The 16,937-nt window shown below is 39.2% G+C and overlaps 2 protein-coding genes across 2 annotated transcripts in view; both read left to right on the top strand.

The window, feature by feature from the left end:
- VPS39 (VPS39 subunit of HOPS complex) overlaps positions 1 to 11,526 on the top strand; it is a 28,357-nt gene extending 16,831 nt beyond the window's left edge. Inside the window, exons 16-25 of the mRNA XM_009640260.2 lie at positions 1,684 to 1,757; positions 2,354 to 2,452; positions 2,681 to 2,798; positions 3,279 to 3,407; positions 3,881 to 3,983; positions 4,917 to 4,962; positions 5,583 to 5,732; positions 5,893 to 6,027; positions 6,654 to 6,745; positions 7,902 to 11,526. Coding sequence (XP_009638555.1) covers positions 1,684 to 1,757; positions 2,354 to 2,452; positions 2,681 to 2,798; positions 3,279 to 3,407; positions 3,881 to 3,983; positions 4,917 to 4,962; positions 5,583 to 5,732; positions 5,893 to 6,027; positions 6,654 to 6,745; positions 7,902 to 7,977 — 1,022 coding nt within the window. The 3' untranslated portion in view covers positions 7,978 to 11,526. The remainder of the gene's footprint in view (positions 1 to 1,683; positions 1,758 to 2,353; positions 2,453 to 2,680; positions 2,799 to 3,278; positions 3,408 to 3,880; positions 3,984 to 4,916; positions 4,963 to 5,582; positions 5,733 to 5,892; positions 6,028 to 6,653; positions 6,746 to 7,901) is intronic.
- A 65-nt stretch (positions 11,527 to 11,591) lies between these two features.
- PLA2G4F (phospholipase A2 group IVF) overlaps positions 11,592 to 16,937 on the top strand; it is a 27,661-nt gene continuing 22,315 nt past the window's right edge. Inside the window, exon 1 of the mRNA XM_009640229.2 lies at positions 11,592 to 12,863. Coding sequence (XP_009638524.1) covers positions 12,753 to 12,863 — 111 coding nt within the window. The 5' untranslated portion in view covers positions 11,592 to 12,752. The remainder of the gene's footprint in view (positions 12,864 to 16,937) is intronic.

Here is a 16,937-nt window from a genome sequence, read left to right as displayed (position 1 = left end):
TTTTAAGTTGTCAAGTATGTATTACTGATTTGGGTTTGATAATTTGCCGTGTATCAACAGAGTAAGCACTTACTGTTTATTGCATCAAAGCAAATATTGATTGTTAATTCTGTCATTTGCTATGCCCATGAAAAATATACTTTATCTGTGCAGAGTTAGGCACAGGAGAATGACTGGGTGGTAGGTAATGTTCTGTATTACAGTATTCCTTATCTGTTAAAATAGTGTTATACAGAACTTCTTCCTATTATAGCTCGTATTCAAATTAGGGATTTGTTGCTAAGAAAGCAGACACTGAATTTCTAAACTTTAATTCTAGCAGCACAAAACACCCTTGCCTGTGGTCTTCAGTGTAAATCCCCATGCAGCTGAATGTTAATGTGCTGAGGGAACCAGTTGTTTTGTGGTGTAACGTGATGTTGGCCTTCGAGTATTCTGATCTATAAGCTTTGGTAGTTACTTGATGAGTTCCTTTTCTCCTGCTGCTGCTGCCTTGAGTGTTTTGAGTAGGCTGTAACTTCATGATCGATTTTTGTTGTGATTTCAGCCGAGGCAAATTGGTCAGTGCTTGGAAATGAGTTATTCAAATTAATTTCACACCTGTTTATAAGGAGTTAGATTTTTCTCTTCTGTCTGTTGTTCTACATGAGAATGTAATGCCATGATTTGCCCTGTCCTTTATTTAAATTTTCTCAGGGAGGCTAGCAAACACATTACCATACAATGCCCTGTTAACTCAAAGTTGACTGAAGTTCAGCAAAATGCAGACATGTGACCTTAGTGCCATTTGCCAAGTCACCGTTTTGTTTCCGAAACTTGGAAACTGGCTCTTCTCGGGGCTATTTCAATTGTTTTATTTCATAGTGCTCATCTTCTGGTTTTTAAAGTACTGCTACTGTGAAGATGCTGCTTGTTTTAAATATTTAAAAAGTAACTTACTCCTGATGATATTGTGGGATGAAGAAAAGCAAACAGTGGCTGCTTTTTTATATGGTTGGTGTAGGTTTCTGTTTCTTGGATAGTTATGTTGTTGCGTTGTTGGGGCAGTGAATGCCTCAGTGGGTTCTGATCAGGAGAGTGAGGGGAAAGTCATGTTTTTCTAAAATGTTTTCTAAACTTTGTAAACCAAATAGTCCAACTGAAAGTATTCTTTTAAAGAGGCAGGTCCTAAATTTTCTTAAAAGCTGAGAAGTTATTACCTGTCATGTAGTTTCCATGCCAATAACTTCAGTACTATGATGCTTTACTGCTTGTTATGAAGTATTTGATGCTTTGCTACAGAAGTCATTAGACTGGCAGGCTGGAAATGGGCTGAAGGAAATTAGACAAGTGAATTAGTCTTTTTGCACTTCCTTTTTTTTTTTTTTTTTTTAATTAGGGTAGAAACTTTCTGATAAAGACAACTGAGTTTGGTTTTGGTCTGAATTGTTTGTTTGGTGGCACTTAGTATTTCAGTTAATTCTTGTTCAATCATTTTAATGTTAAAATTATGTTTGCAAAGTAATGAAATTGTGGCTTCAGCCTGGAATGTACAATTTGCTTGACTTGAGCGGGGGGGAAAAAAATGAACTGGATTCTCCTGTAAATTAAGCTTTGCTGGCTCTGAAAGCATCTGCTTGTGTTGTGAGTAGATAAGATCTTTAGGATTTTAACACTGAGCGCTGCTGCTTTTTTGTATTTTAGGTACAGAGAACTTGCGCTTGGTATTTTCCTACTCTATCTGGGTGCTGAGAGATTTTCCTGAAGATGGACTGAAGGTAAGCGTGGTTGAAATGGGCGCCTTGCCAGTGAGATTCTTAATGCAGTGTATGGAATTGGGAGAACTCAGTGTAAGAAGCCATGTATTAATGCTAAATCCAATTAAATATGTAATTCATATTTTCTGTGTTTGGTACTGTGGTAAGATTAGCAGCAATCATAGAGCAGGACAGTTTTTCTCATGCTTTTCTATTCTTGGAATACCTTATTTAGTAATAAGTATCTAGGAACCTTTGATACAATATTAATGTTGTTGATATGCTTTTTGCACAAGAGCCTGATTAACATTTGAAATTTCAGTATTCAATTTGCCTTTCTTATTTTCGCTTTTCCTATATTTGGGAGGTGTTGGGCACTGTAAAGGAAGAGGGTTAACTAAGGCAGAAGTGGGGTTGTTTGTTAATACTTTGAGAAATGAGATAGCCTCTGAGTGCCTAAATAAACCACTCAGGTTTTTTTTTTTTTTTATACTTCTTGTGCTTATCTTTGGACATAAGCAATGATATGCTGGCCATCAGTGCCTCAGAGAAAATATACTATGGTCTTAAATGAAAAAAGAAATATCACCATTCTGTGAATAAATTTTTGTTTACAGATATTTACAGAAGACCTCCCTGAAGTGGAAGCTTTGCCACGAGACAAAGTGCTCAGTTTCTTGATAGAAAATTTTAAAAGCTTGACTATTCCTTATCTGGTAAGAACTCAATCTGTACTAGTACAGATTCAACTCTTCCAGGCATTGGAGCCTGATGCTGTCTCAGAGAATGTTGGCTTTGCCATAAGTTGTGCAAAGAAAAAATAGTTAAAATACATGAAATCCTGAAGTCAAGCATGGTAAAAGCAAGTGTGGAATTGTTGCTTGCTTGTAACAAATTACTTCCCAGAGGAAGCTTCTATAACTGACCTGAACATGTACTTACAGGAACACATCATTCATGTCTGGGAAGAAACCGGTGCAGACTTTCACAACTGTCTGATCCAGCTGTACTGTGAGAAAGTGCAGGGCTTAATGAAAGAATATCTCAATTCTTTCCCTGCAGGTATGTTTAGCCTTTTCTGGTGGGAAGACCAGGGGCATGGGACAGCACAGGGGAGCCTTCACAGTGTATTGCTGTAAGCCTTCCCTGTTCATATCCCAAAGAAGATATCCCAAGTGATGAAGGAACTAGAACAACAAAAGTTGTGCGTTTTTTGGGAAGTCCGGTTTATTGCCTCCCTAGAGATCTTAAGGGACTAAGTGAGAGTTCTTTCATGATCCAGTGTAATGACAGCTACTTCTCCCTGAATTCAACACGTAAAGGGTAGAGAAGGGTCTTGAATAACTGAGTCCATTGTTTAACCAGCCACTTGATGTGTTTTAGTGAGCTGAAGTAATTTGACAGGGGCACCAGAATCCCAGCCCATATAACAATTCCATCAATATTTGGTTCCTCCTCCTAATAATCTGTTTATCTTCTTCTGTGTTCTAGGGCAGTGAAATGGTTGCCTTAGCATAGCTTATGTTGTTTTCTTCCACACAGATAAAACTCCAGTGCCTGCTGGGGAGGAAGGAGGAGACTTGGGGGATTACCGGAAAAAGCTTCTACTTTTTTTGGAGAAGTCTAGCTGGTATGAACCTAGCCGACTAATTAGTGACTTCCCCTTTGATGGTGAGTTCAGTTTCCATACAATAACTAAACTGTAGCTTATGGCATTGTACAGCAAAACCTTCTCACTTGTTGTAGAATCATGGTAACTAGAAACAGAAAAGATGGCTGTATCTGTAGGTGTAGGCCACTGGTGTGTATACTAACTCTGGTTTTGCTGGCACAGTTGTGTTTACCTGTCTCTGCAGGATTCCTGTAACTGTTGGCCTAAGACCTTATGGCATCTCCCATCACTTAAATATTTAGCCGAATTTTTTGATGAGCCTGAATTGCTCAACAGATCTGAAGTTTTTTATATCTTAAGGTTACTTAAGAATTCATAAAATGTTGCTGAGACTAGTGTGAAGTAGGCTTACAGTCTCAGTGTAACGTTAATATGTGCTCAGACTGTAGTTCCTTCTGTTAGTCTGGTCACTAATGGAACTTATTGTCATTTCTTTATGTAGCTATTGACTAATCCTTCATGCTATCACCAGGTCTCCTAGAAGAACGTGCTCTGCTCTTGGGTCGTATGGGGAAGCATGAGCAAGCTCTGTTTATTTATGTTCATATTTTGAAGGACACCAACATGGCTGAAAAGTAAGAATTTCTTTTTTTTTTTTCATTTTTTTACTCACTGCCCTGTGGATAGGATATGTAGTGAAATGTTGCTGTATGTGGTGCATGAACACCGTAAGCCTTCAGGATCTTCTGGGTTTCCATGTTTACTTGACTTCTGGCTCTTCCAGGTGTCTGTTCATTACAGATGATGCTGCTTTTCCTGCTCTTCTGTCACTGCTCTTTAGAGCAATATGACTGTCATCAGTGAGTTCTGTGTTTCCACCTGTCCTTAGCTTGTGAACTTCTAAGTTGTTTTGCTTCTGTTCTCTTTTGAGACACATTCACTAGCTAGCCCAGAGGCAAAGTTAAGCTCCTTCAGTTAGCAGAGTCCTCTCTAGTAAAGATATGGCATTTTGCTAGATGTATCGTGTCAGGGAACCTTCTGCATGAATCTGAAGTACTTAGATGAGAATAGAAATAACTGATACTGGCAGGTATATCTGAACATTGAGGCCCGTTCAATGTAGCTTCTTGTAAAGCTAATATCAGCAAATGCCTGTTAGTAGACATTCAACCCTGGTACTCAGTCTAGACTAACAAACACCTTCTCTTTGTCATTCAGATACAGTAACTAGATATATCTACACATATATTCTTATGCTATGATGTGTTGATTGGAGACATTTTTCCCCTTTTTTTGCACAGCTGAATTAAATTTCATTTCTGCATGAAAGCTTTTAAGTTGGTTAGAAGTGAGAGACTTGCAGAAAACCTCCCTTTTTCTTAGCATTGTAATGCAGAGTAAATGGTGTAATTTTGTTGTGCAACTTGATTAATTGATCAGAATTGGATGTGTGGTCACCCAACTTGGATGGCTTCAGTAATCAAAGCTTTTAAATGTTAATTTCTGTGAACTGATTCTCTGGGTTCCAAAACTGTCCCTGCATTTCACTTTGTTCTTCTCTGTTCTAGCTACTGCCATAAACATTATGACAGAAACAAAGATGGTAACAAAGATGTAAGTAACTTCATCTTTGCAGTCTTCCTTTTCAGTAGAAGTATTAGACTATTCATACGATGTTAGGGAGTTCAAAGCTTTTGCTCTGTATAGACTTTTTCAGGGTTTGTTTAGGTGGACAGAAACCTGTGTATAAGGTCTTGAAATTTAGGAATTATTAGATGACTGATATTTTTATTGGGTTTTTTAATGTGTTTTTTATGCGGAGAATGTTATTGTATCACTGGATTTGAGCATGTGTTCAGTAGCTAAAGTTGTGAGTAAGTTCAGAAGATAAAATACTGTGTGTGTATTCCACATACCTCTACAGAAAAGTTAATGTTAAAAGGCAGTGAAGTGTTGGTTTCTAAAGATTATGAACAAGTTATGTAAGGTGAGGGAGGTGTGGTTAAAATTACTTTCACAGAAAAACTTTAGTGTAGAATGTAAGTCTTAAATGGCATTGAACATCATTGATACCTTTCAGTTTTTGTTGTTTTAAGGTAAGAGCTGTTTAAATGAGCACTTCAGAGTTTTGAATGGTATGGGTGAAACTCACTAGTACTGCTACAGGCTTCTAGTAGTACTGTCAGTTGTGGATGTGTGCAGTGGTTTCAGAATTTTCCTTTTGTGTGCAACAGGTCTATCTGTCACTGCTCCGGATGTATCTCTCCCCACCTAGCGTTCATTGCCTGGGACCAATCAAGATGGAAGTGCTGGAGCCTCAAGCCAATCTGCAGGCTGCTCTGCAGGTTTTGGAACTACATCACAGCAAACTGGATACCACCAAGGTAAGAACAGCTTTTAGGTACTTGGTTTGTACTGGTGGCCGAAGGTAGAGAGTAGGCAAGTGAACAGACTGTAACAGTGTCAAGCTAAATTTCTGTGTCAGTTTTCTACTCTATTTCGTTCTGTTTTTTATTTTTCCTAACTAAGTATATTTTGCTCCAGGCAATAAACTTACTCCCAGCAAATACACAGATTAGTGAGATTCGGATCTTCTTGGAGAAAGTCCTTGAAGAAAATGCCCAGAAGAAAAGATTTAATCAAGTACTCAAGAATCTTCTCCATGCTGAGTTTCTGAGGGTAAGTACCCACCATCTGTAGTTTATGGGAATGGCATTTTAAAACTGATTCTCAATATTTAAATTACCTGTTCCTTATACAGAATGTGTGTCCTCTAGATGGTGCTGTAGTGTGCCTGAAACTAGTAGATGTGCATCAAGTAGAAATTCGATGTGCATCAAGCAGATTGATTGTCCCTTCATTGGGAGATAACAAGTATGCTCATTTCAGTTTGGATGAGGTGTGTGCTTTTGCTGTGAGTCTCTGGACTGACTGTGCATCTGCATTGCAGGATGATCTCTGAGAGCATGGACTGGATTTCTTTCAAATAAACCAAACCAGATGATACACTTCAGTAGTTCACCTGAATGCCCCTTAGTGGTTAGTTAGAATGCCTTAGTCTGCGGACCAGACTAAGTTGAAAGTAAAATGCTGCAATTTATGTAGTGTGGGTGTTGGGTGTTCAACACCACCTGCTCTGCTCTACAGACCTGCTTCTTTTGTGCTGTACAACTTGCTAATGTAGATATAGCCGCTGAATGTTGTGACAGGTTTCAGCTTCACCAGACTAGAAGGGAGCTGTGGTGTGGCATTGCTTTTTGAGTAATTCTATTTCTTGATTTTTTTTTTTTTTTATTCTTCTATAGGTCCAGGAGGAGCGGATCTTGCATCAGCAAGTGAAGTGCATTATTACAGAGGAGAAGGTGTGCACTGTATGTAAAAAGAAGATAGGTAACAGGTGAGAGAGTCTTAAAGCTTGGGCAACTGAATCAAATATGAATCTTGTACACTTAATGTTGCAAAACTTGGAATGTGTATGTATACAGAGAGAACAGTGGTATGAGGGTGACATTTAAATAGTGTATGAATTGGAAATTACATCACTCAACTGGGTGGCTGGGAAAAACATCAGAGCTTTAGTCAGTGAAGTTTATTGCAAGAGTTTAATCCTGCTTTCAACAATGAGAATAAAATCCCTTCAGAAACTCATAAGACTTCGTACTTCACAGCTCTAGAAGGCAGAAAATAACTTCTCATACTTCATTTGGAAAATTTTCTAAGAACACTGCCTACCACCTGCATCTTAACTAGAATTAGGAAAGATGATACAAAGAATCTCAAACTAAGATACATGTGTAACAGTTTTCTATATCTGATGGCTTTGTGGTTCCCTGGCTGATTACATTTTTGTAGCCTAATTGTCTTGGGACATTTAAAAGTAGAACTAATTCACGTGATAACTGGAAGCCAATAACTTTTCTTCTGCCGTTCCTAGTCGGTAATTATGCATTGGTATAGAATGCAAATTTTATTTGCATTTTTTCTTTTTCCTCTTTGAACTCTAGTGAAATGCCACATGACTAGCTTAATCGTTTCTCTTGCTGATGTGAACCCTTCTGAAATATCAGGAGCATTCACAATGATAGGGAAAGGTTCTTATTCCAAAACATTTTAATCAATATAGGTCTAAATGTACTTACTGCTGTGCATACTCAATTTTTTGTTGTTTGTGTCTTAAATTTGCATATTCAGTATTCTATTAGTTGTCTAGGATTTTTCTAATGCTGTTAAGCTCAACAAGGTTTTGAAGGTCAATGGTGTCAGTATATCACTTAGTCTTTAATTTGTTACCAGTGACTTCCAAGTAGTATGCCTATAGAAATGAAAATAGATACTTTTTTTTTAAATGATAGTCTTACAAAATCCGTAGAATTCTTTTGTCTGGTTTTCTCAAGAATATATTCAGGCTGTAATTTAAACACTGAAGTGTCACTTTTGTGTAAGTATGTTTTTCTGATTCTGACACAACTTGAATGTTCTTGTTTCAATAGCAAAACCTCCTTGTTTGTGTTGACAGTTGATTTTTTTTTTGTGTGTGTTCTGTCTCTTTACAGTGCATTTGCTCGATACCCTAATGCAATAGTTGTGCATTATTTCTGCTCCAAAGAAGTCAACACGTTGGACACCTGACCTTGTCATGGTCAATAATCCCAACATTCATATGAAATTCAGAACTGACGACTTAAGAAGTTGATGCCTCTGAGATTTTTGAGGCTTGTTGCTAGGTTCTCTTATACTGGGTGGAAGTCAATTGTAATTGTGGACTGACAGTACTTATCTGGCAATATCGATTTACTAGAAAACGACTTTAACCATGTTGTTATAGTGCTGGCAACTACACTGAACCTCTCAGTACTCAGATGAAGAACAGAAACTGATTTTTGTAGTGACTTTTGTATTGCACTCCAACCTTGCGAATGAGTTGTTAGACAACTGTTGGGCATTCAACACAAGTCAAGTTTTACTATGAAACTTACTTCCATAGGGTGACAACATTGTGATTTGGCCTTGTTTGTAAATAGTTCTTTCAAAAAAGAAAATTCCTTTAAAGTCTTTGCAGCTGTATCAGTGTTGCATGGAGATCACCAGGTGTCTGACACAGATAAGGCTTCTGTATCTGTTTCTAGACCTAGAAAATAAAATTTCACTTTCATCTCAATAATGGGAATGTTTAAATGCTGGCCAAAGGAATCTTTTTATTGATATTCAGTGTTATGTCCTGACCTTCTGATAAGCAGAAGTTCCACAGGAGGTAGTCAAACAAACAGTAGATATTACTAGTAAGCATTTTTTTCTTTTTACCTTAGTTTGAGAGCCGTAAATTGAATTAACCTGGGTGTTGTTTGCACTGAATTTGTTCACTCTTAGCATGAGTGGAAGCTCAGAGACTATTCTAAGAAGTTCACATCTGCACTCGTACCAAAAAGCAAAGAACACTCTGTAAAGCAACTTCTGAAGTGAGTGAACTGTAGTTATTGCTTGAGCTTCTAGACTACACTTGAGATTTGTGTATATAAAGTTCTTCGGTCTCTGGTTCACTTTCCAGCATCGAAGTAAAATCCAGACTATTTCAACATCTCTCTATCTTAAATGCTCTAGAACTGTGTTCTGCTCAGGCTGGTACTGTTCTTAAGTTACTCTTGGGCCAGAAGGCTTAACTACAAAAACTAGATTGTACCATACTCCTTGTAGGCTGTAATATTTTTGTCTAACTTATTTTTCCACAAACTTTAATCTATAGCAGATTGGTATGAGGGGTATTAAAAGGCTTGATCAGTGCAGAAAGAATCTGTGCAGTGGTAATGAAAAGGCAGCAGTAGCAAATAACCCAGTATCTGGATATCTGACTCCCAACTTCCTGGTTTAGCAATACTTACAAATATGTAGTTATTAAATAGCATGGAGCATGGCATGTACCTACCAGATACCCCCTCTTAATGAACAAGTAGACTAATAAAGCCTGTTTACCTAAGGTGTAACTGGATCTCGGTGAGCATTATAGGTTTACTTAAGCCATTGTTATGTGACTGTTTTTTAGGAACTGATCTCTTGTAGGCTGACAAGTCCTAATTAATTTTAATTTGCCAGTGTTAGTAGTTTCCCTTGATAACTATTTTTTTTCCCTTTCCATATGTTTGTATTTCTTGTGCATATGCCATGCATTCTTATGGATTTCTTGGTTCAGTGTTTTGCTACTACTGTACTTGGATGTCTTGGGCAGTATTGCTACTGATACATCTTTCTGCAGAGGCTGGGTAGAGGGAATCTGTGGTGTTAATATTTTTAACCTTGTATTTCTTCTATTTGAAGGAGAGAGACTAAAAATACTTATATTGGATTTGCACATTCTGTATAGATCTTTATATACTAGTTCAGGTACAGAGGGAAGATGGTTTGGGAGAGTTGTGTTTACAGGTCATTGAGAATGAAAGAAGGGTATTTAAAAAGGCCCTGTATTCTTTGTACACAGATATAATAATATTGGTCTGATTTTTACCTATCTTATGTTTTAGTACTGTTAGTCTGACTTTTATTTACCTTCATTATCTGCTACCAGGAGAGCTGTATTCACATATGAGGATCTTCATTGTGCTCTTACTTTCACAGTTGAGGTTGTGCCTCTGTTCACCGACATCGCATACCTTTTACAGAGATGTGGTTTGTGATGTAATTTTTTTTTGTTTGTTTCTTATAATGTGGTTTGGGTTTACTAACCATACAGCAGGTTTCTCTAAAGCAATAGATTGTAATAAATATTGTGAACCAGTGTGTGTTTCAATCATTGTATAGTTAAGCTTCTCTGGGCTGCTGTAAATGTTTTTATATATTAGTCCTCACTTTCTGCTGGAAGTCAGACCCAAGGCAGGGGTTCCCGGTATCACTCCTGCTTTAATATGTGTAACTCAAATGAGGCTATGTCATGAGAGCTGTCATCACTTTTCAACTTTGTTTTTTAGATCTCCAGGTTTATAGTATGCTTGTGAATGTTCTCAGTATCTTACTAAAACCACTTTTGTATTCTCTCTTTGAAGAATGTTTTTGAAAGTCTTATACCATTAAATATGTACTTATTAGAGAACACTAAAATTACTGATAATTTTTTTTTTGAGTGGTAGTATGCTATTTCTAGGTGGGGAGGGATGTTGAGCTCTGTGTGACTAAATCAGGAAATGTTTAGGTTCACAGATTTGCAGTTACTTGAATTTTAGGTCATAGACTAGTCTAGTGCTGGAAGTAGAATGTAGATCTTCAGTTTTCCCATGCTATAGAAATGGGAGATAAGAACACTGAAGAAGAATCTTTGTGTCCTTGTCAGACAACTGAATATGCTGCTATTTCTGGAGAAAACTAACCCACCAAAAAAAACCCCAGACTGGAACCTTGATAGCATCCTTTGGTATCTTCATCTCTTCTAAGTATGCAGCTACAAGTCACTGCATCTCAGCTCTCCTCTCAGTGCTGCTAATGGGAGCAAAAGGCAACCCTTGCAATATCTATGCATGTTTTAAGTACTATATAGCATAGTTGGTGATGGTTTCATTTATTCATGTTTGCTGACAAAAAAAATAACTTAATGAAATGTAGCTATACATTGACCTTTATCACTATGGGGATGCTAAACCAAGCAGAAGTGAAGTTACCAGGTGTGACGCCATATTTGCCTCATGTTTTGTTGCCATTTTGCTTGCTTGTTTTCTTGATCTGCTAGGAAATTACAAATGCAAGTAGCTTCTCTTTGGATATTGAGTTGGCTGTCAACAGTGTCTGTAGATAGCTAAATCTGCACGCAAACACTGTTTGCTAATGGATGATCTGTTGACTATGAAACAATTCTTATGCATATGTTCTAAAGAGCTTTCAGTTTTTCTTCAGAGAAAAATGCAAGAGAAATTCTATAAATATGACACCCTCTGATAAGATTTCATTGTAAGAGGACGGAACTTCAGAAGACAGGTAAGCCTGATTTTAAATGCAGTTGGGCACTCACAAGAAAAAATACAGGTTTTATATGCTGCCTGTAATAAACTGTTGAGAATAACTGTGACTTCTCCATGTTATCTTACTGTGTGAGGCTGCCTGAATTTTCCTGTAACTTATGGTCATGAACTACATTAGATTAAATAAATCACAGTTATGGTTCTGTAATTTTTCTAAGCTACATAAAACATAATATGAGACTCCTTCACTTTCAATGTGGTATGTAGAAATGCAAAGAAATTGCTTTTTCAGCCCAGTGTCTTATCTTTACTATATCATTTAGTACCCCACGAGAGCTTTCCCGCAGTTGCTGGCTGTTCTGCAATAGTATTGTTTGCTTCTTGCCTGTGCCTTGACTGTAAGTCTGTGAATTTGCTAACTAGTACTAACTTGTTTGTGTTGTAAATGTCAGTGCCTGCGCTTTTATTCATTTTCTTAAATTATGATCTAGTGACTGACAGTAATGACAGGAAATGATTAACGAATGGGACCTGGCTGAGACTGTGTCACATTCTCATGTTTGTACGGAGCTGGTGACATGCTGCATCACTGGCTTCCGTACATTCTCTGCCACTTTCTAATTGTTGAAACACTTAAGTTTGTTTTTTCATTGTCTGCTTCAATTTAAGCTCTTTACTAAAAACCTCCAGACAAGGCAACTGTCAGGAGCTGTTAGCAAACTAATCACTTCCAGTAAACAATTTCCTTTACTACTTGAAATGTTTTTTAAAGTACAGTAGACACAAAAAAAATCCGCTATATCCATTGAACAATTTTTCAAGAACTTTTGGTGGAAGAATCAAGACTGTGCTATGTGGAAATAAGAATAAGGGGGGGCACTTGTGCAGGCTGTTCTCATAGCGCGAGGTTAGGTGTGGTGGTACACTAATTTTCTCTGAGACATCCTAGGGCAGACCAAATTGCATCTCCACTCAGGCCTCCCTGAAACTTCTCTGAACAGCTCCAGTCGATCACAAATTCAGCTGTGCTTCAGGCTTGTAAGATGGGAACTTCTTTCTTTTTAAAAATATTCTTTTAGGGTATACTGGAAGGGTTTGAAATGGCCAAAGCCCTAGGCCAGGTTGCTGAAACTCTGACAGAAAATCCGTACTGGGTGTTTCAAGGTTGTGGCTTAATTACGGAGCGGTGCTTCCTCCTACCCAGGCCTTCCCTGTTGGGTGCTTGCTTGCTGCCTTGCCTTTTGCCAGTATTTGAAAAACCTGCCAGCGAGGTTTTGAACTGGATGGTTTGGCAAGTGCAGGCCACACCTCCGCTTCTCCCAGCTGGAGCGCAGCCCAGTCCTGCACAAAGCTTCAGGACCCAGCCTGTAGCAAGCAGCCCTTCGCAGCCAGGCCTCCGGGGACTCTGTATTTTCTGCATTTCCCTGTCAGATTTTCTGTGGAGACGACGGGACTTTTTTTCCCCCCATGTTCCATGAGGTGCTGCGGGGCCCTTTTCCACCCAGAGTACTGCCTTTTCTGGCAGCTGTGCTTTTCCAAAGGAAGGAGAGGAAAGAGACTGGGTTTTATCACCGGCGGGTAAGACAAATTGCAGCGCTGACTTTGAGGAGGTGGTATTCTTCCACCGGTGTGCTTGGCAGTGACGTCCTGCTGCTGCACCGGTGTGGAAAACTGGTCCTGCACTTCTGCAGGAATTAATCAAAAAGTTAATCATTAGGGGAAAATTTTGGGTAACAGTGCTAATGTAGATGCCAAGTTTTTACTAAATTTCGGGGGGTTTGTGAGGCAATGCAGAGCAGGTCTCTGTTTCCTTAGGTTTTGGGGAACAGAATTAAACGGATGCCAAGTACTTTTGGTGGGAAACTACAGCATGCTGGGCTTCTCATTGGTAGAGACCTGGTGCTTATGTGTTTCCTTACAAAATATCCTTGATTACCATTCCCTTCCTTTCTGCTCTCTGCCTTATCCCACAGGGCTTAATAATCTACAGATTAATGAGTTTACCCCCTGTTCCTAATGTAGTGCAACCACATTGGATAAAGTGGTTTCAAGGTGTTTGTCCTTTAAATGATTTGTAATCATTCCATTGCATAAGATGGTCTGGCCAATAACCTCAATTTTGAATTGCATGAAACTGTTTGTGAAGGAGCCTTTGCATAGGAGGTCTGATATGTCATCTGATTACCTGTCTACCCCCTAAATCTACATCTTAGGATTGAGGTGACTGTTAAATTAAGATGGCTTGCTGCTGGTATGCCTCTCTGCACTCCTGCTTGCTGTGTGATAAAAATTATCTTGTTGACTTTTTTATATTGTTGTTTAGTACTTGGGAAATCAGGGTAGAAGGTTAGCCTGCTGTGACTTCTGTGAGCCAGTAAACCACTGGATGTGATGTTTCCCCTCAGATACTCGCTATGTAAATAAATAAAAAAAATAGAGATTACATAGTGAAGTTGTGCTGGCTGGTAGGGAGAGATTTTATATAGACTAGTTAATAACAACTGAGCAAGGAGGGGCAGCAGGTCACCCTTTTGGCTTTGTAGGTGAATTCAGTATGATCAGGCATCTTTAACTTTCCAAAGTTTAACCTTAGTTTCACATATCTAAAGGCAAACAACATAAATGGAGGGCGAGCCCACTGTTTGCCACTGCTGTTGTGCCACTGAGCTGCTTGCACTACTCGTATCACCTGGCTGGTTATAAAACTTGCCCTCCAGAAGACTGTGGTTCTTAGGGCTGGGTCTGAAGTCTCCTTTTGTGGCTGTGGGTACACAGTTCTGGAGGAGGGGGGAAAATGCAAGGGGTGCCTAGGAAAGCCAGGAGTATGCTTTTGAGTTTAAAAGCAAACTTGTGGCACTGTGGCAGAAATAAGGATGAAGGGAATTATGGGCAGCAGTGTTTACTTGGGAGCAGGAACAAGATGGGGGCAGTACTCACTTGGTAAATTGGATGTTTTTTTGATTGCCTAATTTTCCTGATAGCAGTGAACAAAAAAGAAAATATGGCTTAAAAGTTAGATTTTTATTTGCTATCAACAATATTTCCGTAATGAAACTGGCATACTTATTGTGAGTCCTCCACATCCACCAAGAGATGTGGAGTGGATCCCAGCACTTGCTGTATAAAGGCAGGTGTTCTGGGCTATATGAGAGCAAAAACTACTGGGTCCTGAACTGGAATAATCTGTTTTGCAATTGCTTGCTGCTGCATCAGCACCTTCAGTTTAGATGAAAGATGCAGAACAGTTGTTAGCAGGGTTGGGTGTTTGAGAATTGAGTCTTTTACCCTCATTCAAGGATTTCATGTTTTTCTGCTTCGGTTGCACTTTCCTGAGTTCTGGAAAAGGGATGGCTCTGAAAAATCATTAAACTGCTAACTAGAAATTGGTTGTTTGCATCTGTCATGTACACTGGTATGTTGTCATGTACACTGGTATAGGCAGAGCTGTCATTTGTTGTTCATTTCCCATACAAATTTCTTTCCTGACTTTTCCCTGTGTTCAGATAGAGCATATCTGATACTCTCAAGCTTCATTACCCTGCAAGCTCACCTTCTAACATGTTATGACCTTGGTGTACCTTGGCTAAAAGATAAGTAGAAAAGGCACATGGGAAGGTCCTGGCATAATTGGTAGCACAGGCTCGGGCACACAATGAAATGTCTGTTGTGTTATATGGCCCTAAATTATGATGTGGGTGTGGAAAATGTGTCCTCAGCTATGTAATGACTGACTGCAAATAAATGGTTGTTAGAAACCTTCGGAAAGGACTCTTTTGAACATGTAACTATATGTTGACAGAATGGTGTGCAATAAAAGAGGGACGTTGTGTTGCTGGAACATGTCCAGAAGAGAGCAATGAAGCTGGTGAGGGGTCTGGAGCACAAGTCTGATGAGGAGCGGCTGAGGGAACTGGGGTGGTTTAGTCTGGAGAAGAGGAGGCTGAGGGGAGACCTTATCACCCTCTACAACTACCTGAAAGGTGGGGTCGGCCTCTTCTTCCTGGTAACGGGCAATAGGACGAGGGGAAAAGGCCTCAAGTTGTGCCAGGCAGGTTTAGGGTAGACATTAGAAAAAATTTCTTCACAGAAAGGGTTGTCAGGCATTGGAATGGGCTGCCCAGGGAAGGGGTTGAGTCCCCATCCCTGGAGGTATTTAAAAGAGGTGTAGATGAGGTGCTTAGGGACATGGTTTAGTGGTGGGATGGCAGCGTTAGGTTAACGGCTGGACTTGATGCTCTTGAAGGTCTTTTCCAACCTAAACAATTCTGATTCCTCTGCGTCTGAATTCCAAGTGATTGTCAGGCTATGTGAGTGAAGATTGCTTTGACAGCAGTAGGTGTGTGATCATACAGCTTTTATTTCTCAACAACTTGAAGAGTTGCAGCACCCTTTAGGAAGTCAATGAGAATAACCTATGCAATCCTAAATGTCTCTCTGTAGTCCATTCCCCAACTTGATGAGGTAGAAATGAGGTCAGGCTTTGCCCGAGAAATGAATGTCAGTGATTGTGAAGGCGTGTCTTGTTCCCAGAAACAAATGAGGGACGGAGTGTCTTCAACATGTTGATGCTGCAAATAAGAGCCCTTTAAGAGTAGCAATAGTGTAACTGGGGTTTATTTACACAGACTTAATTTAGCAGCTGCGTGTGAGATCTTAGACTGTGTAATTTTTACCCTTCACTTGTTGGTCGGGGGGGGATGGCACTCAGCATACTATGTATGTCTTGGTTTTGTTGTGTTCAAACCCTGTTTTGCAAAAGGTGGCAAGTATCTTAAAGGGATAAGAAATAAGGAAACCTCCACAAATATGTGACTGCTTAACAAACATAGTACAGTTCCATTTATGAGAAAAGGAATACTCAAGAAGAATTTGACAGTTCAGGGTTCATTGGTTTTCTTGAGTCCTAGTTAGTGATACATAGGGCCAATATTTTTATACATTTGGCACTCTGCAGCATTTTGTTGTGAGAGAAGATCCCGTTTAATTCACTTGTAGATTAATACTTCACGTATCTGAAACTAAACTCTGATCTCAAGCCAACCATGTAGAAAATTATGAACCTGAGTAGTGACCACTTGTGAAAAGCATTTTGAAATAGGATTTAAGAAGAGAGAATGTTCTTAGCTGGCCAGGATTGTGTTGTAACGGGTGGAAATGAGGCAGAATCGTGTCCTGTTCATGAGCCTTACACAATTGCTTCTGTCCAGTCTCTGCACTAAATCCCTTCAAGCTGTTTTATCTTGTCTCTCCCTGCCCTCCCCTGTCTCCTTTATGATCTTCTAGGATTCACTCAGGCTGTTGTTTCCTCTTCAAATCTGGGCACTTAAATGCTAATATTACTTTCCAAAAATAGCCTCACAGAATCTTTTGAGAGCAAGGATTACATTTTGATCTATGCTGGTACAGTGGCATGTGTGTCTAGAGTGCTGATACCAGTAGCAGTCCTGAATGAATAGGAATGTAAGGTTTGTCTTTTCTTGCTCAAACTGCCGTGAAGTGTGTGTTCTTAGAAGAAAGTGGGTTTTTTCCTTATTGTAAACAGCGTATGCTTTCTGTGTCTTCAGACTATGCCGTTAAGATTCTTGCCATGTGTCCTATTGCTCAAGCATGCATGTGCCCTTGACAAGTACTCTTAAACTAGCCAAGTCATGA

Source organism: Egretta garzetta, unplaced genomic scaffold, assembly GCF_000687185.1.
Source record: "Egretta garzetta isolate BGI_Z169 unplaced genomic scaffold, ASM68718v1 scaffold526, whole genome shotgun sequence".
NCBI lineage: Eukaryota > Metazoa > Chordata > Aves > Pelecaniformes > Ardeidae > Egretta > Egretta garzetta.
The sequence above is the reverse complement of the archived record's forward strand: the minus strand, read 5'-3'. Positions and strand labels throughout refer to the sequence as shown.